General features: G+C 51.8%; 1 protein-coding gene across 1 annotated transcript; it reads right to left on the bottom strand.

Moving 5' to 3' along the window:
- Nucleotides 1-8,681: 8,681 nt before the first annotated feature.
- TLX1 (T cell leukemia homeobox 1) lies at nt 8,682-14,099 on the bottom strand (the record flags this gene model as incomplete). Its single annotated transcript, XM_079136121.1, has 3 exons — nt 8,682-8,904; nt 11,219-11,420; nt 13,526-14,099. 3 exons carry the CDS (start codon nt 14,097-14,099, stop codon nt 8,682-8,684), a joined length of 999 nt encoding a protein of 332 aa, XP_078992247.1.
- Nucleotides 14,100-27,250: the final 13,151 nt, after the last annotated feature.

Genomic DNA, 27,250 nt, shown 5'->3' on the forward strand with positions numbered 1-27,250 from the left:
GCAGATGTCAGCAGGCTGTATTTTTTCCTGTTCAGCCTACCCCCACGACACCCGCAGAGGAATAGGTTTGGGGTCAGTGGTGCAAGGTGTCTCTTCCCTCGGAACCGGCTTGTATTCAGCCTCCGGATCCTTTGAACAGGGGCAGACTCAAAATAAGAGCAGTTTCTCTCCCTGTTCACATTTCTGATGAATTGCAATCTGGCATTGGGTGCCTCCTAGTGTTCCCTGTTATCTGGGGGTCCTGATGGCCTCTGTGGCAGGGTGCTTCTGGATCTCTCCCTAAACATCCCTCCTGAGTTATTGTGCCAGCTCACAAGAGGCCTGGGCACAAATAGGCCTGAGATTCCCACAGGTGGGCAGCAGTGTTTCTCAGACCTGGGCTATTTCCAGAGCATGGCATCCTAAGGCATTCCCAAGTAGGTGCCCTTTTGCAGGCAGGAGTTCTTTGGAGCCCTGGGAGCCCCCGTGTTTGCCTCTAATAGGCAGTGACACACTGTGACAAGAAAGGAAGCTGGGATTTAGTGTGGAGTGGGCAATAGAACCCACTCCTGGGTGGAAGACTTGGAATTTTGGGGCTCCTGCTCTAAATGGGGGATTCTGTTTAGTTGTACAACTAAGGACCCTAGGTCTTTGGAAGATCTGCTTTTTTGGCTCAGCCCACCTATTTCTCACACACCCCAGCCCATCCTCCACCTTTGCTATTAGGAGAAAAGCCACTCCCACTAGGCTGGCTGATGTGCAGGCACTGGAAACTTTAAGGACACAATGCTGACTTGGGAGTTCTGTGGGGTTAATAAACCTCCTCCTCCCTTTTTCTCCTGTCCTCTCCCTGCTGCAGAATCCACCCCAGGGTAGTAATCTTTCTTTCCCTGTGTTGATGGATCAGAAAGAGTACAAACTTGGGCCTGGGACTAGAAAAGGAGAGAAGTTGAAGTCTGGTTGTGAAACCATCTATTCCCAAAACGGGAACAGGTGAGTGAGTGCATGTGGACTTGGTTTTCCCAGGACTGCAATCAAGGATTCTCAAAGAAAATAAGGAGGTAAACGTGTAGACAGTGGAGCATGACTGTCTCCATGAGTGGATGCTCAGGGCAACCTGAGAGACAGCTGGAGTGTGTATCTGTGCACAAGAATGCATGGAGAGGTGGATGTGTGGTGGCCCTACCCCTGTCAGGCACTGGGTGGCTCTTTCACAAGGCCCCTTCCCTCAGGTTTCCACCCATTGCCTCTGGCCATCAGTTCTCACCACACCCTTGTGCCCCATGAACAGATGGACACCTGTGAATCTAATCTGCTCCCTACTTCAAGAAGGGTCTGGACCTAGGACACCTAAATACGTCATAGCCTACCTTTGAAGCACTGTGGAGCAAGACTGCCAACCAGGAAAACAGCCACTGGACCTCTTTCCCTGGAAATGAGGAGGGAAGGGCAAAGCACTTGACATTTGTGTGATCCGCCCCTTCCACACCCACTTCAACTAGCCCCAAGTATAGAAAACCCCAGTCTCACCACCCTAGGGCACCCTCCATCATTCCTGGAGTACCTTTGAAGAGCCAAGCACTTTTACCTGAGTTATCTCCTTAATCCTCTCTGTAATCCAGAGAAGGATTGGCCCTATAACATGAACAAGGAAATTGCAAACTCCTAAAACTTAATTAACTTGCCTGAGGTTAGACAGCAGGGAAACCAGGCTCGACACCTAGGCCGATGTCCAAAGACACTTAAACAGCTGCCTGGGAATGAAAGAGGGCTTTAGAAAGATAGCAGGTGCAGAAGAGGGAGCCCAGATCAGAGGGGCCATGCAGGTAACAGGAAAGTAGCAGGACATAAGCTATCAACAGGAAGTGGTGGGGCCCATGACATGCTGAGAAGTGCATTTTTAAAACATTCTCTCAGGGGCTTGTAGCTCAGTGGTAGATCCCTTGCCTAGCATGTGTGAGACCCTGGGTTTGATCCTTAACATTGCAAAATAAATAGATAAACAAATCTTACCAGAAGGGGTATTGATTGTGTCTCTACTTTTTTCATTTTTCATAAAATGGCAGGGGGGACCCTGACCAAATAGACAACACTGTAGTCCACATTTAGCAGGTCGCTTTAACACCCAGGATTGAAACTCAGAGCAGGAATGGTAGTTCAAGGTCTGGATGCTGGCAGAAGCATCAACATTAAGAAGCTTGTTCTACATGCAGAGTCTTGGGCCCCACCCCAGATCTCATGCAGGAGTCTTTTAACAAGATCCCTGGTGATTCAAGCACGCATTAAAGTTTAAAGCACTGGCAGGAGCTTTCTGTGAGTAAATGAATATACTTTTTATTGTATACAGAAGAAGTTCCTAGGGACACCACTCCACCACCACGTCCTCAACCACCCTGAGAAAGAGGAAAAAGACTAGTCTTTTTAAATATTTTGATTGAATTGAAACATAAGTATCACTAAAAGATAACCAAAAAAACCTATGGTAACTCTCTGACCTTTCAAATCTCAGCCTCCTACCCACCCCAGCCCACTCTGCCTCTTTGCAGGCCAGAGCAGCCTCCCCCAGCTACAGGCTTTTGACTGAGCAGATGGAAAAGGAGAGGGAGGATTTTCCATCTTGGCTCTCCATTCCTTTGTCTAATAAAGTGTGATTCATTTGCTTCTATTTTTAACTTTCTGCTACTTTGAATCCTCCCATCCCAGCTGATCCAGAGAAGGGAGGAAAAGGGGTGGAAGTGAATGCAGCCCAGTTCAATTCCCAGGAACTCTTGGAAGGAGGCAGACCTGACTGGGAAGGCCCAGAGGGTGGGCTTGTGTAGGTGTTGGGGAGGAGGAGGTGAATTCACAGGTCTGGCAAAGTGGGGCCTGGAAGTCAGAGAGTGTGTAAGGATCAGTGTTGTCCAGCAGACTGCCCTGAACTGGAAGTGAGTTTCTCAGAGCTCTAGAGGGCACACACTGGGCTCACTGCTGGACTGAATGAGAGCTCCCTCCACAAAGCCAAGCCCTGACAGGAGATCAGTGGGGTCTTACCTCCAATTCGCCCAAATCCACGGCAGACCTGCACTTGACCATCCTCCTCAAAGACCTTGGCTCTAGGGTTGGACTGCTAGGTCGGAATGCTAGCCCCAGTCGTTGCTCTTAGGCAAACTGCAAAACCATCTCTGAGCTTCAAATTCCCTTGCCTATTAGAGTAGGAATAAAAATACCAGCTGCCTAGTAGAGTGGTGGTTAGAAATGGATAGAATTTTAAAAGTCTAGCGCAGTGCTTGGTACACAGCAAGCGCTCCGCCATATTGACTATTAGTAGTAATATTTTCCAACCGCTCGGGTAGCAGCCGACCCTGCGACAGCCCAAGCTCCCCGGCCTCGGCTCCAGGCGCCTCTCTACGCGAGGCCCCTAGAGGGCGCCCGGAACTCACTTGTCCAGGTTTTCTGCGCGGTGGCCAAATCCGGCTCCCACTTGTGCGTGGCTGCGAGCCTCCAACACCGCCCTCCGGCCTTTGGGTCCTGCGGCTACACCCTCACTGAGCAACCGAAGAAATATAGGCTTTGGGACCACAGGACGGAAAACAGGAGGGGCGGGGCAGCCCCCAGCAAAGCCTCCCCTTCTGAGGCACCCAGCGGTGGTGGCACCCCAACCTTCCCCCACACCCCTCCCAACCTTCTCACACAAGGAGGCCGGATTTCCTCAGGCTTCGTAAAAGCGGCCGCTGAACCTTTGGATCGTTGCTGGGGGGTCCCCAAGCCCAGCCACCAACCCATGGGGTCTGTGGGAGCCAGAGTTGCAGGACTGGAAGCTGAAGCATGGGTGGAGGACATCCCCACCCCCAGGCCCTCCAGGAGCCCAGTTAGACCCTCCTCCATTTGGACTGGGAGAGGAGGGGAGGAGGAAGAAAGGAGGGGTGCCCACGGGATTACCGCCAACAGGAACTAGCCAGGCAGTGACAGGCAGTGACAGGCGTGAGCTTGTGAGAGGTAACCACAAGATCCAGCAGTAAAGGTTGTGTGTGCACTTGTATGTGCCTGGCACCACACACCTCCAGTGTCCCTCGTGGAACATTGGATACCTGGCTGTTGCATAGTTAGAGTATGTGAGGTTGTATACAGAAATGCAGGCTGGGGGGGGGGGGAGTGTTTGTATCCTCCTGTCAGCACAACTGGGGTACCCCAGGCTCTCTGCACTCCCCTTTCCCACTTATCCTCTACCCTACATTAGCCATGGCAAACTCGACCATCCCGGTTTGCACTCAGTTTTTTGGAAAGCCTAACCCAGCTCCCCATCCTGTTCTTATGGGTTTCCCCAAGAAAAGAAATCCAGAGGAAGGTGCAGGTGGGGTACCTGAAGGCCTCCATGGGTCAATCAGGCCAGTGCTGAACTGGGGCCAGAAGTCATTAGACCCATTTTGAGCCAAGTTGGGAAAGTGGACGCAGCTCCAGGCCAGTTGTTGGGGCCTGGCCTCTCTGTGGGATTCAAAACTGAGCTGAAGGGGGAGAGACAGCAAAGAGGCCCTGGGAATAAGAAGTGTGTGAAAGTGGATGTAAAGGAAGCAGGAGGAACACAGCTTGAGGGAGAGGGTCTCTGCCAGCATCTGAGCTGAGGGGCCCTCAGGGTAGCCCTGTAGCCCCAACCTGCCAGTTGTCCACAGCATGGCAACCGGAGTCCCAGCTGCTCCAGTTCCGCACAGCTCATGGGGAGGGGCTTACTAAGTTCTCTTAAGCCTGCAACCTACCTTGCCCACCCACATGTCACTTATACAACAAACAGGGCACCCCTCTTAATTTTGGACCCATGGCAAACCCCACACCTGCTACCTCATTAATGGGAGTCACAGGGTAGGCAGGCAGTATTAAGGCAGTGCCTATCTACGCCCCCCCCCCCCCCAGCACAGATCTGGTGACACAAAGCCTCTATTATAGTCAACAGGTTGAGCCAGATTTTTTGTGTACCACCCACCTCACAGCACAGAGCCTCTGGGACCCCAGCCGTGCCTGGGTTCTTGCGGGGGCAGGTCACCATTCACTGAACCGCGAGGCTGGGCTGCCCCAGGTCTGAGCCGCTGCTCAGGGCTCACTGGCTGCCGGTATTTGGTCAGGGCAGTAGCCTCACTCAAGACAAGGAAGAAAACGGGTCCCTCTGCCCAGACAGCTTTGTTAATTCTTCTTTTCCTCTCTCCAGGCACCTCTGCATACAGTTATTCAGATAATTTATTCTTTTTCTATTTTTGATCAAAGACCTATCATTTCCGATAGGTGCCATGAAAGGCCAGGCATTTCGAGTTTTCTACTTGGAGCAGTTGACCTTGACTCTGACCCTTGAAGCCCCTGGGTTCCGGGTTCCGCCGCACTCAGGACCCAGTGTTGGAGTAAACCTCGGTCTCAACTCGCAGACCTCGCCAGCGACCCCACCTTTCTCCGTTGCAGCAGCGCTCGGCTGACGCGGGATTCACTGAGATTTGGTCCCAACGAATTCCGGCGGAAAGCGAGGAGTCTTGCGCCGTCCCTCAGCGCCAAAGATCCCAACGCCCCCAGGAGTCTGACACCTCCTGGAGGCCTCACCCAAGGTCCAGTGTTGGAAGGGTCCGGAGAGAACGCCAGATCCAGGACCGCAGGAGGCAGAAAGAGCGTCGGGAGCAGGCAGACAGGTATCTAGGTCGCTTGGTGGCTGCCCGCCCTGGGCGTCCCGGGTCCCATTGCCTAGGATGAACCCGACATGCAAAATGCCTGTTTTTGCTCCAGTCCTGGGCAAGATGGGCAGGCAGGGTCTGAGAGCATCAGGGCTAGGAGTTCCAGGCTTAGATCTGCCGACGCTGTTATGAGCATTAGGCTGTTCGTGAAGATGCGGGGTGGTGCCCAACTTTGCTCGCTTTGTCTCGAAGAGAGGGTGAGAATGGCGGCGAAAAGCACTGGTTTTGCAGCTGTTTGGGTTTGTTGTGTTTGGGCCGGAAGTAGCTCCCCACCTCTACCCCCAGCTTCTCCTCTGTTGGGTAGTCTGTGGCCAAGAAATATCCAGGACCTCCAGATACAGTTTTTTGGGGGTGATCTTTGGAATTGCGGGACGATCTTCCCTAAGGTCTGGTGGCTCTGGAATGGCTCCGAGATCTTACTGCAGGAGACACCCACCCTTAAAGACGTAAATGGAGTAAAGAAACCACATCCTGCAAAGAAGGCATGGGCTTGGTGGCTCCAGTCATGCCACCAGCAAAGGGCACAGTCAAATCTACCCAAGGAGAATTTTGTGGTTCTGAGAGGCCATTTCCGGATTTTGCTCCACTTCGTGGTGAGCGCTGTGGGGAGTGAGTTCTGGAGACCCCTTACAGGATGAGAACTGCAGCCAGACCCTCTCCCCACGACTAATACACACTTTGCCAGAGCCCTCCGTAAACACACAGGAAGCCTGAAAGCAGTCCAAGTTCTTTGGACCCAGAACCCTCTTTTGCTGTCATGCATGGATGACAGTGTGGATGAGCAAACCCATGTGCCACCCAACCAAAACTTCCCCTTGGGCTTCCTTGGGTAGGAGATTGTTGTGCTCTTTGTCCCTGTAGTGCAACCCTCCATGGCTGCCAGGGCAGGGATGAGGCACAGTGGCTCTGATGGTTTTGGTGGCTCCCTACATCCTCAATCACAGTGCATACAGCTCTGCAGTCTTACCCATGCCCCATAACCTCTACTTCCCAGCTGCAAATTCTCTCACTTTCCTATCTCAAAGAAAAGCCTCTTATCCCCCCCAATTCAATAATCCCTAGGCTAAAGAGTTCCCCAGACACACCACCACGCATCTTCTCCAGAGAAGCAGACCCAAGTCAATTGTTTGCAATTGGTCTGATAGGTCAGGGACTAAACAATATATGGAATGAGGTGTTCTGTGACTGATGTTCTGATCAGAGGGATCTGGGGCTCCCTGGAGGTTTTCAAAAGGCACTTCTTCCAGCTTCTCATAAGCCAAGCTAGTGCTGGGAGCCTGGAAGTCCCACTTAGAGCATCAGAGAAAGTCCTGGTTCTAATTCCTGATTTGAAGTGCCCCGGACTCTACAGCTTGCTGGGGTGGGCATAGAGACCCAGAACTCCCCACAGATAATGGTCTCCCCAAGTATCCATGTGGTTCCCACCATCACATACACCATCAGTGCACCATTACACCCACTCACCCATGAGGAGAGTCTCCCACAATGATCCACATCTTCACTATATTCATTCCCCCAATTACAAACTGTCACACGCAAGTACACACAGTACTGCTCAAACACGTGGCTCACACATGATTACATCTCATAATTGCATTCATACAATTAAAGATGATACACAATCAAAAACCAAAAGTAGATTCGCAAAGAGAAACTAATATATACTCTCACATGTACAGTCACAAAAATGGATGATCCCACAATTACTCACAAAGACAGTCACATTTGAACCTGATTACACACACACACAACTGCAAGCCTGTGCAGACAATGTGTTTGAATTTGCAACTTAAGCAGAAACAAGCATTTACACACAAGAATTGCAAACACATTTACACACTTAGACACCATCACAAACATTCCCCATCAGTAACATCCTAATTACCTACACTATGACAAACACAATGTGCACACACACAACTCTCATACCCAAAGACATCCACATTCTTTTAAATATAGCAATCCCAGGAGAGGCTGCCTCTCCTCAGTTCTACCTTCTTTCAGTTTGTTCTCCTTTTCTCTCTCCAGAGTTTGAGGGCCTTTCCATATATCCCTCAACCCAGATACCAGCGGCTGCCTCTGAAACCCCAGCTCTCACCAAACCCAAGTAGCTTCAAGATGCTTGATTTAGCAAGGAGCAGGCAGCCCTAACTCCGGATCTGGAGGGTTTTATTATTTTTTCCACATAAATTACACAAGCACTTTATAAAATGGTTACACAGAAAACACCTTATTAAGTGCATAACTTAAGCCCCCCTACAAACAGGATATGGAGACATGGACTGAGTTTGTGTGAAAACCTGTCTGTGCGTACCTGGGTGCAGCTGGGATGTATAGTTGGGGGCCCAGCAGGCCCAGTGAGGCTGTCCTGTGTGGAATGGTGTGTCATGGTGTGTCTGTAGCTTTGTATGTGTTTGAGAGACAGCCATGCTATTCAGGATGAATTTGGGTCACCCTTGGCCTGTACCTAATAGTGAGGGTCAATAGTGTGAAGGCTATGCCCTGTGTGTGCGTGACACTTTGCCTTAGGTACCCATGTATGGCTGTTGGGTTGTACCAGGAGGGATAGTGACATCACCTCTGTGTGGGCCTATGGTTGTTCAAGTGTGTGATGAGGAGTGGGACAGAGGGGTTTCCCAGGGTAAATTCAGATGGCAGCCCTGGAGATCCATAAGCTCCTCCATCCAACCCCATCTCCCTTGTCTCTCTCCATCCCATGTTAAAATTTGAATAAAATGAAATGAAGGAACACTGAGAGGAATCTGAACAGTTCCAGAGAATGTGGCATCGTGGGATCCCATAGGCTTCTGGGAAGGGGTCTCTGTCCCTGTCCCCAGCGCTCTTTTCTTCCACTTAAGACAGAACAGTGTTGGCAGGAGCGATAGGGGCCGGTGCAAGGGGAGCAGCGTTCCCCTCCCACGTGCAGTCCGAGGCGGAGAGGGGTGGGGAGAGTCCTGGCTCTGGGGCCTCAGAGGCCCTTAATTCAGCCTGGGGTCCCCTAGAGTGGAACGAACAGGCTCACTCGCACGCCGACGCCACGGATGTGACGCTAGTGATCTTGGTGGAGTCGTCAGACCAAGGTTGCAGGTTCTGCAGGGCGAAGAGCGACGAGTTGTGTACACACAGTGGGTCTGCTGGCAGCGGCTGCGCCAAGCTCTTCTGGAAGGCCTCCTGCTGCAGTTGCAGGAGGATGCGGTTCGCCTGCTGCCTCTCGGCCTCACGCTCCTCCGCGGTCTGTCGCCTGTACCGGGAACAAGTTGTTACCCGCCAGGACACCAACCCGGCTCCCGCGCGTGCGCGGGGTCCGAGCGCGCTCCCGGGAGATAGCTTCGGTGAACATGGCTCTTGTTTGCAGCCCCTAATTCCAATTTAGGCTGCTTTAACACATTCCCTCTACTTGCGGGTCCTGATTCTGGTAAAGACTGGAAACCCAAAAGTGGATGGAGCCGAGGTATCCCGGAGGAACCGTGGGAATGTCCGCTAGGCCTGAACTGCTGGGCTGCCCATCTGAGCGCATCGCCCACACTCGCACTGTGGTAGCCAGGGGTAGGTGGGCAGGTCGCCTCTCCCCGCCAGTGTGGGAGACCTGGAGCCTCCCCAAGATGGAAGAGCTTCACCTCCCCACGAGTACACAGAGGCAAAGACCAGCGTTTCTTCTCTCCTTTCTCCGAACCTCCCCCAGGGTTCAGACCTCTTGCCCCAAGCCCTGTGCCCTGCCCGGGCTCCCGCCGGACCCACTAGCTTCCTCCGAGGCAGTCTTGGGAGGCGATGACTCACTTATTCCATTTAATGCCGCCCCTCCACCCTGTCAACTGAGATCAAACGTCTGTCTCTAAGGTGGACAGACCTAATGGGAGTCCCCGGGGCCTCCAGAAGCAATTTGTAGGCGATCGATGAAGCCGCGCGAAGCCTGCGAGGGCTTCTTCCAGCGGCGGCCGCTGGCCTCCTCGCGCCGCCCCTTCTGGACTTCTCATTCAGTGTATCTTTCTGCCTCTCATCTTCCCCTTCTTTCCAGCATCTTAAACTGCACCCGAATGTTTCTCCTCCTTTACTCTGTGTCTTATCTCTTGGTTTTTTGTTTTTTTTTTTTCTTCACCCCCTTCGTTTTCTCTGAATTAAGGGATTTTTTAAAACGAAAATGGAGATTTTAATCATCCAATGCTTTCCTTTATTATACATAAGATTTCTTCAGGCCGCCTGCCGTTCTCCCTTTTTCTCCTAGAGTGGGGAATCTATCTTTGTCCCTCTCCTTTTGTGTTTCAGTTTCTGTCTTTGCCTGTCGCTGCCTTTCAGTGTCCCCACTCTAGTTGTTTGTGTGTGTTGGGAGGGGGTGTCTAGCTTCCTCCCCTTTCCTAGTCTACAACCCTTAACAGGCCTTGAAAATACCAGCGACCCCTCCCAGCTAGCCCAGGCTCCCTCTGCTACCAGTTTTCAAAGGGCTGAAACCGAGTCCCCCACCCCTTCCCCAGAGGCTGGAATGTTGGTGGGGGGCGGTAGACTCGCGGGGCCCGGGCTTCCTTTGTGGCCCCAAGGCGGAATCCCGGGCAGATTCCTCGCCTTCATTCAGAAAAAGAGGAAACTCCAATTCCTTCCTCCCTCCCCGAGGCCCGCCCGGCCCGGCGCCGCCGCCGCCTCCGACGACTTCGCCCAGACTCTCTCGCGCTCCCCCCACCCGGGGCCTGAGCGTTCGAACTCCCGACCAGCGTATGGAACCCAGAATGCGGGCCAAAAGCACAGGAGGATGCGGGGTGCAAGAGGTTCTATCTGGAGAATGTGCCAGTGTCTGCAGAGAATAAGGGTACTTTGGGGTCCGGGGGACGCTTAGTGTCCGCAAGGATAGGAGAGAGAGAAGAGCGAAAACGAGAGAGGTTGAGGTATAAGCATGTGAAAAAAGAGTGTAGTTGTCGATGTGTGACAGGAGAAAGGAACACGTCTTTTTCTCACACACACCCATCTGCTCCTAATTGATCCCCCTTTCAGTGGGACCCGCGAAACCTAGTCACAGCCGGCGCGGATTGATTTTTCCCTCCCAGGGTGGGGGACCTGGTGGGGAGGAGGCAGTCAAAAGGGCCCAGCCTGCGTTCTGGGGCCCCGGTCGCTCTGGCTCTGCCGCGAGTCCGGCTGGAGCGCAGAAACAAGCGAGAGCCATTCTGCCTCTACGTCTCTGGGACAGAAGAGGTTTCCCGGGTTAACGCGACTGTGCACAATCAAAAACCCTCTGAGGATTCACTGAGCCCGGAAGTCCCAGATGCCTAGTAGTCTAATATGCTTGTTTGCCCCAGCGGCGGAGACAGCCGCATCTACACCGGTACAGTGTCCTGTTCTGAAAGTCCTGAAGCCACGGGTAAAATAGAGCTAGGGCTCTCCAGGCCCACCAGGCTATCGGCCTTGATTGCTTCCAGCTCCCCGCGAGCCTTGCAGGAGCCCGCACACAGAACCGATCAGAAACCAGCGAGCATAGGGAGTGTGTGTGCCCCAAGAGAGGCAGCGAGCGAGCAAGCTGAGAGCAGGCAGAAACTGCGCCACCCGCGGCGGGCCCTCCCTTCGGTGCTCACCTCCACTTCGTCCGCCGGTTCTGGAACCAGGTTTTGACCTGAGCGTCGGTCATTTTGAGCGCCTTGGCCAAAGCTGCCCGCTCCGCCGAGGCTAAGTACTTCTGGCGGTGGAAACGCTTCTCCAACTCGCAGATCTGCAGGCGCGTGAAGGACGTGCGCGGCTTCTTCTTCTTGGGGGGCGTCCGGTTCTGGTAGGGGTGACCTATACGGCGTGTTACAGTGAAGGGTGAGAGGGCCACTGGAGCGGGAGACAGACAGACGGCAGAGGCAAGCGGCAGAGCGTCAGGAGGCGTCCCAGGCCCGACACCCCGCGAGTCAGCAAGCACAGCGGCTGGACCCCTAAAAGCAAGGCCACGATTCTCCCAGCAGCCCTCAGCTCCAAGCCCATGACGGGAAAGGGCACCCTCTCGCCAGCCAGGCCAACGCCTCCCCGGCAACCACCGCCTAGGCCTCCCTAGCCCGGGGCTTCCCTAGCCCGAGGCTCCCCAAGCCCAGTGACCTCCCGGCTCCCTTCCTCCCACCCAGGGGCAGTGTAGGGAGAGCTAAAGGTCACAGCCCCTGGCCTCCAACCTCAGGAAAGCAGTCCAACAGTAAGAGGCACAAGTTAATCAAGGTGCCTGACTCTAGGTCTTGACCTGAGTGGCCTTCACAGCCCTTCACAGACAAATAGCATACATAAGGTGTGAACTTACAGATCAATACACAAACAAGCACAGTCACAGGCACCAGACTTCCTCAGACCCTCCTTCAGTCCCAACACAGGACTAGGGTGGACTGTGGCTCCCCAGAGTAGGCCCTGTGCTGAGTGTATAAACACACACACACACACACACACTGAGGACAGTGGGCTCCCTGCCCCAGGACCCTGATATATGTATATCCAGCAGAGTGGGGTCCTAGTTGGGGGTTCCCACGGAGCCCTTCAACACTGGCCTAGTATGGGTAGGGGAATGAGGTGGCCACAAGGCCCTGCCTACTCAGGCCTGCCTGAGATCACCTGAATTGGAGCACCTTGAGTGAGGGTCCTTCCTGGAGGCCCACAATGCAGCAGCTGTTCTGCCTCTGGCCCCCCCTACACACACACACACAGAAACACACACTTCTGCCACAGTCCTAGAGTCTGGTCAGAAGCTCCAAAAGCAGTCTCTGTGCTGCATGGAGGGTCTGGAATTCCTTGGGATCATCTAGCCACGTTTAGCTCTAAAATGCTTCTCCCACTATGTCTACGCACACGTGTACACACACACACACACACACACACACACACACACACTCACAGTTGGGACCTGGAGCCCGGCTGGGAGTCCCAGCTGCAACCAGCCACGGCCTGCTCCTCCTACCTCCCGTCTCTAAGGCCCAGTCTGGGAATCTGAGCTCAATTCGTAGCAGTTTCCCAGTGGGGTTTGGGGATCTGGCCCTGCTGGAGGATCTTGGTCTCAGATTCAGGGAACGGGAAGTAAAGGCCCGGGGAAGGGGCTGCGACAGAGCCAGAGCTGAGTGCCTAGAGCGGAAGCCCGAGCGGAGGGACCCGGGACAGCCAAGAAAGGAGCTGAGAGGGCAGGAGCCAGCAGCCACCTAGTGCAGTAATCATCCGGAGTCGTCCTCCAGCCACCAATGGATCCTGGCCAGGGGGTGCATTATTCACCCCCGGGACAACTGGGTTGATTCTCAGGGAGGACACCCAGCCGGGACAGATAGAAAATGAAGAGCAAGCTGTCTCGGACTACTCAGCCCCACGCTGCCACCGACCCAGAGAAAGTCTACGGTCGGAGAGGAACCTGCCAGCTCTGCTTCACCCCGGACCGACCCCTTGCGGGGCCTAGCAACACGATGGGCACCGGAACTCGGTGTGTGTTTAGGGGGCCAGAGGTGGGGAAAGCTGTTCTTGCATTTGATCGTGGGCTCACCTCCTCCGTCAGAAAACCGCAGCCGGGTGGAAAGAAATATTCTGTTCACATCTCACTCCTTTCTCTGAGATCCCTGAGCCTCAAATGTTGATAGAAGGTAGTCCTGAATCTACAACCCTCTTCCCTCTACCTGACTGAACCCCAGGATCCCAAGAAAGGGAACCAATTGCTTCTCAGAGTAGGGGTACTGCAGGAGAGTCAGAGGGACCCAGGCTGTGAGAACTCTTGGAACAGCGACTCTGCGAACATAGAATTTGGTGGACCGCTGAACTTGGGCAAAGCAAGGAAAGGAGCTGGGCGACCTGGCACTCAGAGGGGGCTTGGGGAGCCACCAAACCGGGGAGGGGGTAGTGCAGAGCCCGAGCCACGGCCAGGCGGGGCGCGCGCGGGCCGGACTCACCTGTGAACCTGTCCTTTGTGTATCTGCGGTTACTCTCCATCCAGGGAAAGGTGAGGCCAGTAAGGTTGTTGACACCCGGCACAGCAGGCACAGAGGGCACAGTGGGCAAGCCAGTAGCCAGGGGTTGGGGGTGGGCCACCGCTCCGGCTAGCGGCCTGTGCGCGGGCACCCGGATCACCCCCGCTGCGCTCAGCGCCCCGCCGCCGCCGCTCCCTCCGCCGCCGCCGCCCGGACCGGGGCCGCCCGCCAAGGCCATGTTCACATTGTAGGAGCCGGCCAGCGGGCCCATGCTGCAGGCGCCACTGCCACTTGCCGGGCCGCCAGGGCCGCCCGGGCCGCCAGCGCCATAGGGCCCCGCGCCCCCGGCCCCGGCCCCGGCCCCGGCTGCGGAGCCCCCGCCGCCGTAAGTGTAAGCGCCTCCGACCAAACAGCCAAGGCCGTATTCTCCGTCCTGGAGGCGCGAGGCGGGCCCCATGCAGCCGCCTTGGTCCGGGCTGTTGAGGATCTGGTCGATGCCGAAGCTGATGGGCTCCGCGTGGCCCGGGTGGAGGTGGTGCGGACCCAGATGCTCCATGCTGGCCCCGGCCCCACGGGGGGGCCCGGGCAGCGGGTGCTTGCTGCGCTTGGTTATGGGGGGCAGCAAGCAGGGGGCGCGAAGGCAACAGCGGCTCCTGTCTGCGCCGAGACTTGGAAGCGAAGTGCGCAGAAGGGCTAAAGTAGGGGGGAGGGGAGGGAGAGAAGGGGCTCCGTATTCTTCCCTTCTGCGGCTTCTCCTTCCCCTCTCCGGCTGCTTGCTCGCTGTTGACTCTGGGACATCAATCACCGGGCGAAAAAGCCCTGTGTTAGCGAGCCTCGCAGTTTCGGCCGGGTCTCTCCATTGGCTGTACGCTGAGAGGAGCGGGGTGAATGACAGCGCGGGGGAGGGGGAGAGAGGGGGAGAGGAGGCCAGGAGCCCAGACAGATGCAGGAGCCAGAGACAGAGGGACGGAGACCAAGGCTCTTAGTAGTTCCTGCAGTGAGGGAAGAGGGGAACAATGCGGAGAGGCTCAAAATGAGAAAGAAAAAGAACAGGAAGTGACCATTCCCAGAGATGGACAGACAGACCCAAGGAGGGAGAAGTCAGAGTCCTTTCCCCCACGCCTGGCAGGAGCCACCCCCTCATTTTTGGACTGGGCCAAAGAAGTCCAGCCCACCAAGCCTCTGGGGACGGGTGTCCTGCCCAACTGGAGAATCTCCCCAAGGGCTCAGCTGGGAAACACCTGTCACTCAACCAGGTGATTTACTCCAACTTCAAGTCCGGCTTGTTAGAAGGTAGAAGACTTGTCTTCTCCCAGGTATGGAGCCCAGGCCCCTGAGGCAGAAGGGTGAGTTCAGGCTTGTCCTTCTTTAAAACAGGGCCTATGAACAGCTAGCTACATATTGTTATAAAAATCAGCAGCCAAACCAACTCAGCCCCTTTAGAGAAATTAAGGAAGGTAAGACTTCCTGAAAGGCAGGTACAAGTCAAGGGAGTTGCTTCGGGGCTTGCTGCTGGGGTGCCCCTTCCTCAAGATACCCCTTTCCATTTCAATAAGCAGGTTCCTCAAGAAGCAATTTCCACAGTGTTTGAATGAATCTAATCAGTTTGCTTTACTTTCCACCTAGCAACTATCCCAGGCTGGCTATTCTAAGTAAGGAGGCTTTGAACTGCAGTGAGGGGAAAGACTTATTTTGTTACTTTTGGGATCTCAGGGCAGGAGGCCTAGGGGCTTAAGGCAGTGGGGGCTGGGGTTGGTGGGACTCCGATCAGGGAAGTGCATCCAGGACAAATTTAGGCCTTTTCAGAGTTTTGCCTGTGGCTGTCTGGCTGAGAGCCCGAGAGAAGGAGGAAACTCCCTTTTTATGCTTCCTCTCTTTCCCCTTTCCAGTTAGGAAAGGTCTGCTCCTTCCTAGGAGCCAAGCTCTGGGAAAGGCAGGTTCCATTCAGATTCAACCTTCTGGGAGGGTTTTTCTCTATCAGGAAAGATGCTACAATGTGGAGCCTCACCATTCTACCGTTCAGTTCTCACTGAACGGTAATCTATTTGTTTTGGCCATGTCCATCACTTCCACTTGGAAAGATCTCCTTGGTGCTAGGAAGTGGTTTACTCATCTGCATCCCCCCAACCAATACAGCCCCAATCAATAAAATATGTTCACCTTGGTGAATGATGAACGAGCGGATCTTTAGTCAACAAATATGTAGAGTGAAACAGCCATTTTTACCTCATATGCATATATGAGTGCATGACCGATGTGATCCTACAATATGTATAATCAGAAAAATGAGAAATCACACTCCACTTATGTATTATCTATCAAAATGTATAAATGCATTCTACTGTCATTAACTTGTCATGTACAACAAATTAGAACAAATAAAAATTAATTAAAAATATGTATTGAGTACTTACTATGTGCATGGCACTGTTCTGGGTGCTAGAAACTCTATAAGGTTCTTGACCTCATAGAGATTACATTCTATTGAGGGGGATCAGACAATAAACAAAGAAGTTAGGCCAAGTGCAACACACATGACTATAATCCTAAGTATTTGGGAGACTGAGGCAGGAGGACAGCAAATTCAAGGCCAGTCTGGGTAACTTAGTGAGACCCTGTCTCAAATTTTTGAAAGCGGGTGGTTGGGAACATAGCTCAATGGGAGAGTGCCCCTGGTTCCATCTCCAGTACTGCAAATAAATAAATAAGCACACATAATAAGCCAGATGTTAACAAGCATTATGTAGAACTATATAAACTTGACACCAACCCTTTTAGATGAATATTATCTCAATTTTACAAATGGGAAGAAACCAAATTTCAGAAAGGCTAAGGTTGGTGTAGATCAAGATGGAAGAACTAGATTGGGCTTGCTTTTGTGGGTTAGCCTGGTTGCTGATGGAAGCTCATCTGCATGGGGGGGAACTCTGATCCCCAGCCAAGGAGACAAAAGCCCCCTTGAGACAAAACCAGATATGAAATTGGTAGTCATTTGTAACACTAAACAAAACAATTAGAAGAAATGTCCACTCCTTTGGTAGTTCTGTCCTCCCACTCAACCCGAAATGTTCCATAACTTATTTGGAAGTTGTTTGAATCTGAATGAGTCCCTTTCCTGACTCTCATCTTGAAAGAACGCAAATGTTTACTGAGAAACTACTATCTGCCAGGTACCACATCACACATGTCATTTAAGACTCATAACAACCCTGTGAAGTTAATAGATATGTCCAAGCTTTTTATAATTAACAAAACTGAATGAATTTTCATGGCAATAATTATTCATAACAGCCAGAAAGTGTAAACGACTCAAATGCCCATCAAATAATGAATATATAAACAAAATGTGGTATATCCGGACAAAGGAACATCATTCTGCCCTAAAAAGAAATTTTAAAAATGTGCTAATTCATGTTACAACAAAGATGAACCTAGGAAGCATTATACTAAGTGAAAGAAGCCAGCCAGGCACAAAAGGTTATATGATTCCATTTATATGAAATGTCCAACAGAGACACATTCATACAGGCAAGAAGTAGATTTATGGTTCTAGGGGCTGGGAGGAGAGGGACTAGGAGGTGACTGCTAATGGGTCCCAAGTTTGGTTTTGGAATGATGAAAATATCCTATTCGATAGTGATGAAATTGGCACAATTTTGGGAATAGACTAAAAAACGCTGAATTGTACATATTAAAGGCTGAATCCTGTGGTGTGTGAGTTATATTTCATTCTTAAAAATAAAAAAACAAATGAGACTGGGAGTGTACTCAATGCAAGAGCACTTACCTACCATATGTGAGGCACTGGGTTCAATCCCCAGCAAAGGAAGGAAGGAAAAAGGAAGAAAAGAAAGAAATGAAACTGAGACTCAGGGCGGTGAACAAACTTACCCAAGTTTCTATAAGCACAAAAGGATTGATCTGGGGTCCCAAGACCTGAACTCTTTCCCCCTATATGAGATTGAAAACCATGGGAAGGGCACCATAGCACATTTGAGGCTGGATTCCAGTGGACTTACTCCTTTTTGTCTAACCACAGTTCTGCCTGCTGCAGTCAAAACCCTATATTTCTAGGTTAACTTCAGAACAACGTCTCTTTGCCACCCTCTGGCCCATGTAGGAAAACATTTGAATTTTCCTCTTCCTCCTTTCTTCCCCCTCCAGAGATGCACCTTTCCAGTCCTCGGACCTTCCCCCACTGTCTTTTACAACCCTTTTAGCATCTGCCTGCCTCACCTCTTGAACTCCTCAGATCTGACACCAGTTGTCCAGGGTACCAGGGAGGAAACTTTGCCCTACTGGCCCAGATTGTCAGAGGTCACAACTGCCTAGTGGCCAACTAAGATTGTCCAGTTCTTCTCATGAGAATCCAGCACCTGAGGGATATCTGGCTTTCACCTGTCTGCCCCCTTCCTTACCTACTTATCCAAGTCAACTTTTATCCCAATCCATTTCTGAGGTAGAATTCCATGACTCCACTTGACCTCAGTCCTCCAGTGGAGCAGTTACTGAGGACTGGGCTATGCTTTCATTCCCTGCCTAGAAGATGAGACCAGAGGGTCAGCATTTGTTGGGTGCTAGCCTCTGTCTCCTGGAAGCACTGTTACCTGAGTACCATATTGCAGGTTGGAGAGTGTTCTAAAGTTGGGGAAGGATGTTGACCCAGAGCTTCTATTTATTTGGTGCAGGTTCTGGGTTTCCACTGTACTTAGCCTCCCTTGCAGAGAAGCACTGCTAGGAAAGAGGAGGACTGGGAAAGAAGCAGGACTCACAAAGCACCTGAGATGTCCTAGTTGCTTTCAATCACAGTAATTCTGTTTTCACCCTCCAATAATTTGGTGATGTGGTTTTTGTTATCTTCGGTTTGCAGATGAGAAAATCCTGAGGTACTAAAAGTTAGGGGCAGAGACTAGACTTCAGCACTGCTTTGGGACTCTACTCATCACAAGCTGCTTCCTCAATGCTGACCTTGGCTCTTGCCTTGCAGGACTATCTTGCACTCTTGAGCCTAGGTGAGTTGCAGCCCCTTTTCTCCAGTTCTGAGGCCACCTGGTTACTCCGGTGCCCCCCCCAAACCATCTCCCCCTCACCAGCTGAATAAAGAAGTGTCTCCAATTAAAAGGGGAGCAGCTGGGGCTGAGGCCAGAGTTGGGGGAGGAGAGAAGGAAGGGGGAGGCCCCAGGGGGAGGCCTCTTTGGATCCCACACAGCTCCCTCCCGCCTCTGGGAGAGACCCTTGGGCCAGAGGTTGTCCTTTAGCTTAGGGGTATGTGTGGTAACTTAATTACTTTGTGTTTGTGGGACTGTGTGTCTATAAGGGGAAAGGTGGATGTGAAAGTGCGTGTGATGATGAGCATTGGAAGGACTGTGCAGAATGTTCTGGGTATGTCTTTAAGAAATAATTTTTAAATTTTATTCCATGAATATTTATTGGGTGTTATTACATATCAGGCACTGTGTTAGGCTGTTGAGATACAACTTCAAGTGAAACACATGTTGGTAAGATTGTTGGAGGAGAGAAGGTGTTTGGGTTGTTTCTACAACTGGGTTTTTCACATGTGTCTGAGAATATAAGTGAACGTGTGTTTTCTACAACAGCATGTGAGTGCTTGTTTCTACAAACGTTCTTCTGTGATGTGTGAAAATGTGAGTGTAATAATGAGGTATGTGTGTGTGTCTGGGAGGGTGTCTTGTTTTCTAATGTAGTTGTCAGGGAGATGGCCATATGTGGATCTGTGGAGAGTGGGGAGACAGAGCATGCCTAATGAACATCCCGCAAAGAGAAATAGGTAAGGGGATGTGTAACATGCAGTGGTCCATGGTAGGACTGTTGCGGGGGTGGGGGTCTAAATTTTTAATACCGAAGGTATCCTCTGCCTTGCTGTCCCCCAGTAAAAGGGGCAAAAAACTTTCCTCTCCCTGGAGGAGACAGGATCAGATGGTGATTTAGGGACTCAAAGACCAATAAACAGCACTCTAACCTGGGGGAGCCCTGATTGGGGGGCTGTGGTTTCTAGGGCCTAAACTGGGAAATGAGGGAGGGAGAAGGTCAGGCTGCTCCAGCCACACAACTCAATGATCCTTCTTCAGGACTGGGGCATCCTCCAGTCCAGCTGCATGTGCTCCCGCCCAATCCTTACAGTAAGAGACTGAGGACCTCTCCAACACAGAAGGACAGGCACCCATTTTCCCATCAGTGGAAGGACCGGAATGGGCAGAGAACAAAGAGACAGTGGACAGACTCCTACCCTCCTGTAGGCCACACCTCAGCTGTCACCTGATATAGGAGACAGACAACTTTCTCCTCTTTCCACCCCATCCCCCATCAGAATCTGCTTGGCGGATCCTTCTGATATAGGGTGCTTCCGTGGGTGCCCTCCTCTCCCTGCTTGGACTCTGATCCCAAAGGAAGCGTTGGCCCCATCTTCCTGGGCATCAAGCTAAGATTTCCAGCCTCTCTCTGACAAACTCCCTCCCAAGGGAGGCCCAGATACCCTCAGATCCCAGCATTCAGCCCCCCCACCCCACCCCACATACACACTGGAGATTGAACCCAGGGCTGTACACATGCTAGGCAAGCACTCTACACTAAACTACACCACCAGCCCTTTTTATTTTATTTTGAACCAGGGTCTACTAGTCTCAAACTTGTGGTCCTTTTGCCTCAGCCTCCCAAGTAGCTGGGATTACAGGCATATGACCCCAGACTGGTAACACAAATGCTTTTAACAAGGATGCTAAGTCTCCTTTCTGGATGTTAGAACCCCAAAAAGAATCAGGTAGGGTTTGTGCTGAGAGAAAGCTCAGGGCAGGGAATACCCAATGGCCTTTCCGACCACAAACAGCTTCCAGACAGCTTCCAGACAGCTCCCAGATGACTCCCTGGATATGATATTAAATTGCCCACCGTGTGGCCCCAGGAGAGCAGCTCAGTTTAGGACCCAGAGTAGCTGCGGGCTGGCCTTAATTTCTCTAATCCTTGGCGTCTGCCCTGGGCACTACCCTCTGCTCTACTCTGCTGGCCAGGTGAATCTGCGGGGGAGTTTTAGGCACCAGAGGGCATCCGGTCCTCCCCAGCTGAGATGTGCAGGAGGGAGAACAAATGCAGAGAATGCAGTCCAGCTTCAGCTGGGTCTGCCAAGCTTCCAAGGTCCAACACCATCTTCCAGGAACCATCCTACTCCCTTTAATGTGCGGGACTGGCAAGCTCCCTTCGTGCTCTGCAGTCTGGATCTCCGCGGGGTTTGGGGATCCCCATCTCCTCCCGTGCGGGAAAAGAGGAAGAAGGCAAGCTTTCTGGCTGAGCCAAGACCCAGCAGTGGCCAAATTTCTCATTTCCTCGACCCTCAGCCTCAGGGAAAGGGGTGATGAAGACCTCCAACCGCCCCTAGGTGCTTGGCTTCCTTGGCGTGGGCAGGTCTGGTTATTTCCTGGGTGATCAAGACTCAGTTTGCGAGTCTAAAGCTGCTGGCGCCTGCTGAGCCATTACCAAGCTGTGCTGGAAGTGGAAAACCCCGCAGCGCAGAGTGCGGGGTGACACCGAAACCTCTCTGCCTTCTCTCGGGAGCCTGGTGGATCCAGGGAGTGTTCTTGGAATAAATGAGTTGAGTTGGAGTTCCGGCTTGAAATTAACTCGCCAAGTTCTTCCTCCATTAAAAAAGCACCCAGCGAGGTGAGGGGAACGAACTCAGCCTAGGAGACCGAGCCGCTGCTGCGGGTACAGTGGTGGGCAATGCGCTGCACACAGTCTCCTGAATGCACAAGGAAACACAGCACACACACAAATGGTGACCGACAGACAAATCGGAACACCCAAAGCTTCCCAGATTCGGTGTTGGCGCAGACACACAGACCCACACTCACCCCTAATCGCCAAATACACAGACACTCGTTGGCGTGCGATGCCCACAGATGCCCACAAAACGTCCTTCCGGCGTCCATACACAGGTACCTCCCAGACGCACCCAACTGCACCCAGAGACCCTGCAGCACAGATCAAAGTTAAACAAAACCAAATCCTCTCCCCTCGTGCACGCACCCTGGCGGGTCACTGTGCACGGGCACACAGACCCACTCAACCGCACCCTTGCAGACCCACAGGTACAGGCACTTCCGCACGACCACCCAGCTCAGATTTTTAAAAACGCTTCCTCCCTCTTCATCTCACACTCCGACGGCCACACTGAGCACACAGGCAACTACACAGTTTCGCAACTTTCCCGGGGAGGCCGGGTCGACTAGAAGGGGCGGGGAACCCGGCGAGCCGCAGGTGCCAGAAGCGGGGTTGGGGAGCGCCGAAGGGGGAGGACAGAATCCATATGCATGGACTCCGCGCACAAAGAGCAGCTGCCCAGAGACGGAGCCCCGGCGGGCCCAGAGTTGCACCGTGGCGGCGGCGGCCCAACTAATTGAATTAGGTCGGCCTGGCCCTGCCACCCGCGCGCCACCCGCGTCCGCTTTGCCACTCGTCCCGGCCGCCGCAGGCGCTCGTTGGGAGCCGAGGGACGGATTGAGGGAAGGAGGCGCCGCCTTCTGAGCCCTGGCCCGAGGCGGCCTCTCCCCCCGGAAATAATCCATTGTCCCGCAGGCTGCGCTGGGCTCTGGGCTCTCGCGGTCCCCAACTGGACTGCGACGCTGTGATTAATGGGACTGCGGTGAGGGAGCTGACATGGGGAGGGGCCGCGGCCCTCCTCCGCCCACCCTTCTCCCTGGTTCTCAGCTGTCCTGAGTTCCGGTGCCTCTTTCCGGCTTTAATCTGGGAGATCTAGGGCGGGAGGGGAAAGGAGAGGAAGGCTGCTGGTAGGAATCAAGAGTCGGGTGCCTTAGTGAGTGTGGCGTGTGTAAACGTGGGATATCGGGCAAGTCTGCAGGCGTGGCAGTCTGCGTGAAGGTGCAAGTGCATCCAGAGCTCTAAGCCCCTCCACAATGCTGTGGGGCCTGTGTGCATGGTAAGTGTACAATGTGCAGGGTGGGACTGTGGAGCTGTATGTAGTTAGGCGTAATTGGGGTATGTGAGGAGATGAAAGCTCCCACTTCTGAGGGCCACACTAGCTTTAAGACAAGGAGCTGGGTTTGAACCCTGGCAATGCCCTGGGTCCCTCAGTAAGTCCCTGGCTAGGACCTACCCTTTTGTCAAGCCCAGATTTCCACAGCCAGTTCAGTCCAGGCCACATCACCAGCAATTGACGGTGTGATTCCTTTTCTCACTTCCTTGTCACCCACTGTCCTGGATGGCAGAGAAGCCCCAGTATTTTTTAATTGGTTGGTTTTCTACTCTTGATATTCTCTGCTGCTGGGCTGTTTCAATACTAGCAGGGCTTTCCCCTTGTCCTGTCCTGGGGGTTGAACCCAGGACACTTTACCACTGAGCTACACTCCTGACACTTTTTATTTTTTATTTTGAGAGGGGCTCTGGCTAAGTTGCTCAGGCTAGTTCAAACTCTCCTCCCTCTTGCCACAACCTCCCCACTCACTGGGATTATGGATGTGCACCAATATGCTTGGCTCAGTATAGTGGTGCTTTGAGATTGGGGTCATAGAGCTATCCCCCTCCAACGTAGAGGAAGGCCCTCAAATGTAGTTGGGAAGTAACTCCTTTGTCTGAGGTAGCCTGTGACACCTGGGACAGAGAACATGTCTATGTGTCTGTTCTGCTTCTGAAATTAAGCACCTTGGTGCAGACCAGAGTCCCATTTTGTCCTTCGATGCTGACACACCCACTTGATCTTGATACTAGTGAGACTTCCCAGGCTGGTAAGCTCTGCTCAAGAGTCAGGGTATTCAGGATACCAGGGTAGTCAGGCAGGGTTGTCACAAGGCCATGCTTCTGAGTCCCATAGACCAACTTTATACTCCTGCCTCCTCCACCAGGAAGCAGGAGACCTGGGACTGGCTTGAATGTATGTGTGAGGTATCCTATGGAGCTGTGAGGGGATCCCAGAAAGCGGGAGAGGGCTATCACCCAGAAACTTAGGGCTGCACTGGGGTTTGGGGATCCTCTCAGTGGCCAGAACTGTTCCAGAAGTGGCAGGGCCCCAGTCAGGACCCCTGGCCCCTGCTATCACTGTCTCCCCAGCTCTGCTAAATTGCCTAGGTTATACTAAAAAATTAACATCCCCTCTGCCATTGTTTAGCTATGGAGTAGGTTCCTTTCCTAGCAAAAATGGGTGGGAAGCAAAGTCTAAGGCCTTGTGCTCAACTGAGGACTCTGAATCTGAGGTGTTTGCACCTTGTGGACCTGGGACAAAGACCTGGGAGGTCACACCAAGAGAAGAAGTGACCTGCTGCCTTTGTCTGTACCCCCTGGACTGCTGCCCAAGGCTCCAGAAAGATTGAGAGGGAGCTCTGGGCTGGGAGTGGTCAGTGGGGCCACCCACAGCCCGTGAGGCACCAATGCTGCCCTTGCTGGCAGGCCCCTGTCCAGGTCTCGGCAGCCTGTGCAGTATTTCTTGGGACTTTTACTGCAGCACAGAGATGAGCAGTGACATCCCCCTCTCCCCTTTCATAAATATTGCATCTTCCCAATGCAATTACAGGAGACTGAACGGCATGAGCGTTTACTAAATAAGATTATGGGGTAATGCTAATGCAGTTTATGTCTGCGCTCTGACACCAGACAAACTCCCTATTAATAACCACTCAATGAGGCGCGAGGCTCAGATCGCAGAGCCAGAAGATGCCAGGGCTGTGTGCTCAGAAAGAATGGCCATAATATGGCTGCCTCCCACTCAGGGATTTAGCAGGCCTGAGCCCTTTCCCTGAAATACAGGGGCCACCAGCCTCTCCAGGTCTCTAGGCTAGGAGCTCCCTCTCTGGGCCCCTTCTCTGGAGGATCCTCACCTAAATGAGGAACCTCATCTATTCCCTCACCTCCTCTATTAATGTTCTATTTCTTCCACCAGTCAGTCCCAGCTGGCATCCAATCCTCTTCCCTGAATCTACACTGTGGGGAGGGACCCACTTTTACCCCTTTGATGGGCATATAAGACTTGTCTTCCCAGGCTTAGAAAAAGCTCATGGCTCTGCACTGCCTATAGGGGAGAAACTGAAATCCCTCTCCCTCAATTTAAAGGCCCTTAACTTACTTTCTGCTTCATTCATCATCCCTTCCCCCAATTGTTGGCTACCATTGACCATGGTATACCAACAGAATGTAAGGATTCATACCTTTCCTTCCATCACTTGGGTACAAAGTCCTGGCAATTCCTCCCATTCCTGATCCCCAGAAGAAAAGAAAATTCCTATTCCTACATCACAAATTAGCTCAAAGTACTATTTCCTCCTCTAATATTCTTTAGTCCTAATTCATACATGAGTCTCTCCTGAAGTGGCCAATAGCACACAAGTTTTTAAAAAATTTTTTTGTCATAGATTTGAAATCACAGAAACATGAGATGGAATACTAGCCATGCTATTTTTATGAGTAAAAATGAACAGATCAATTAGCTTCTCTGACCTTTGCTTTTCTTATTTATGAAAGGGGCATACTAGTCCTGCCTTTTAAATTCATCAAGCCATATCAGAATCAACATAAAAATGAAACCATGTGAAAGTGTCCCATTTCATTGCACAGATCCCTGTCTCACTGCATTAGTGCTTATGTAAAATGTTTGTCAACCCTTCTGGTCATGGAGTCCTTGGGATGGCATGTTGTCCAGCTCTGCTCAGTTTTCCAGGTTCAGTTGATGACCTCCTCAGACATATCAGCACCTTTCTTTTCTTCCTAACTACATCTGCTTGAGACCTTTTTAAGTGGCAGACACAAGATCTGGAAAAATATGACATCTGCAGGGCAGAAAAATGCAGAGAAAACTTCAAGATCAAGAGACCCAGCCCCCTACCTCAAGCCCTACCCAAGGTTTCTTCTTGACTTCAAATAAGAAGACATTTCATGCCCAAGGACCTCAATAATGAGGAACCTGGAGGGGCTGGGAAGCCTGCAGTTTCAGCAAAAACTTCCCCACCTCAAAGTCCCCTGCTCTTCCTCCCTCCTCCAGCATCCCTCTGAAGTCAGCAAAACCTTCTAGTGGCTTCTAGAACAGGCAACATGGTGAGAGGCACAGGCAAGCTGCTTTATGGAACCCTGGAGCCTCTCATCAGCCGCCCCTACCTTTCTACTATAGCCAAACTGTTCTGGCTTAGAGAGGCCATAAGGTCTATGGGGACAAGGTGCAGACTTGAGCCTGCTGGATGAGGGGACAGAAAATGATTTACCAAAATCTCCAATCCCTTGCTTCTCAAAATTGAGGCTAACCTAGTCGTGTTAGCATATACCTATCCCCACCTCCCACCTACTGTTCTTACACTGGGCTACGAGTGACTTTGTTAAAGGCTGCAAACCTGTCTGACTCTGTCTGGGGGCATTTCTGACTTACCACAACATCCCTTTGCTGAGTCCTGAAGCATCAGACCTGACCCTCTTTTTACTCCTTTCTTTTCACCCCCCCTTCTGCTGTCCAGTTTCCCTCCCAAATCTTGTCTTAGTGCTCTGGGTATGAGAAATCTTCCTTTTATACAATTTATACATAGTCTGTATACAAAAAAACTCACATAGGAACACGGAGGAACATACAGACACCTCATTCTCAAAAACACATATATAAACTCATAAGCATAATATATCAGTTCATCACTGAAGTTATGGGTCCCCCATACAGATGGAAATCAGCCCCATCTTCTGCTGCACACACTTATTCAGATATGCATACAACCACACAGGTGTGCATGTTCACATAAAAGAATGTTCAATCACAGATTAACAACCAATTGACATGCTAAGCACAGTCTCTGAAATTGATGCTGCCATCAAAATATCCCAGAGTTTGTTAGGACTCAGGGACATGGCTTTTCTTTTTCTTGGTGGGAATTCTGTGTACTTATCATAATGTGTGTTCAGGGTATTTAGCACTTGTAAGAGTGTGTGGCAGGATTGGGGAGAAAAACCACTCCCCGGAAGTTACCTGAGTTATGAGTCATCCCAGAGGACCTGGAGAAGTAGGAAGCAAAAACTCTGAGCTAAGAGGTGTGGTCTGTTCATTGGAACTAGAACCTGCCCATCATCTGCGCTCTGTAAACTAACCCAAGATTCTAAGACAGGAAATAGGAATCTAGAGGGCAGTCTCTGAAGGGGTGTGGACTTTGAGACAGGAAAAAAAGGAGCTATTTGGGCCTCTCTCAGGGAGGGGCACTCAGTTCCAAAAAAGCAGAAGGTAAAGATGGCATTTTTTTTTGAAGATGGACACTTGGCCTGATGAAGCTAGGCATGAATGTGTCCAGGAAAAGCAGATAAGCTACACTAAATGAATTTTGTGTTCACCTCTGTGTACTTCCAAAAAATCAAGCAGGGCAAAGAGAAATGGACTAGGGTAAACAGTTGGGCTTTGGGGGACCAGAGAAAAGCCTAGTATAATGGAAACCAAAGACTTTGATGTTTTACCAGCTGGATTTAAGTTCTTCTTCTGCCACTCCACTAGCTGTATGTTCCTGGGCAACACACTTAACTTTTCTGATCCTCAGTTTCCTGCTTTATAAAACGAAAATATGCTATGAACTTTGCATGATTGTGATAAATATTAAAAGAGATGAAAAGATGTCCAAGTGCTTAGCCAGTGACTGGCACGTGGCAGGGGGTGCTGTGTATAAGGAAAAGGTAACTGGAAGGCCAGTGTAAGAAAGTTGACACCTAGGTGGTGAAGATTTAGAGGTTTCC

Source organism: Sciurus vulgaris (genome assembly GCF_902686455.1).
Source record: "Sciurus vulgaris genome assembly, chromosome: 4".
Classification (NCBI taxonomy): Eukaryota; Metazoa; Chordata; class Mammalia; order Rodentia; family Sciuridae; genus Sciurus; species Sciurus vulgaris.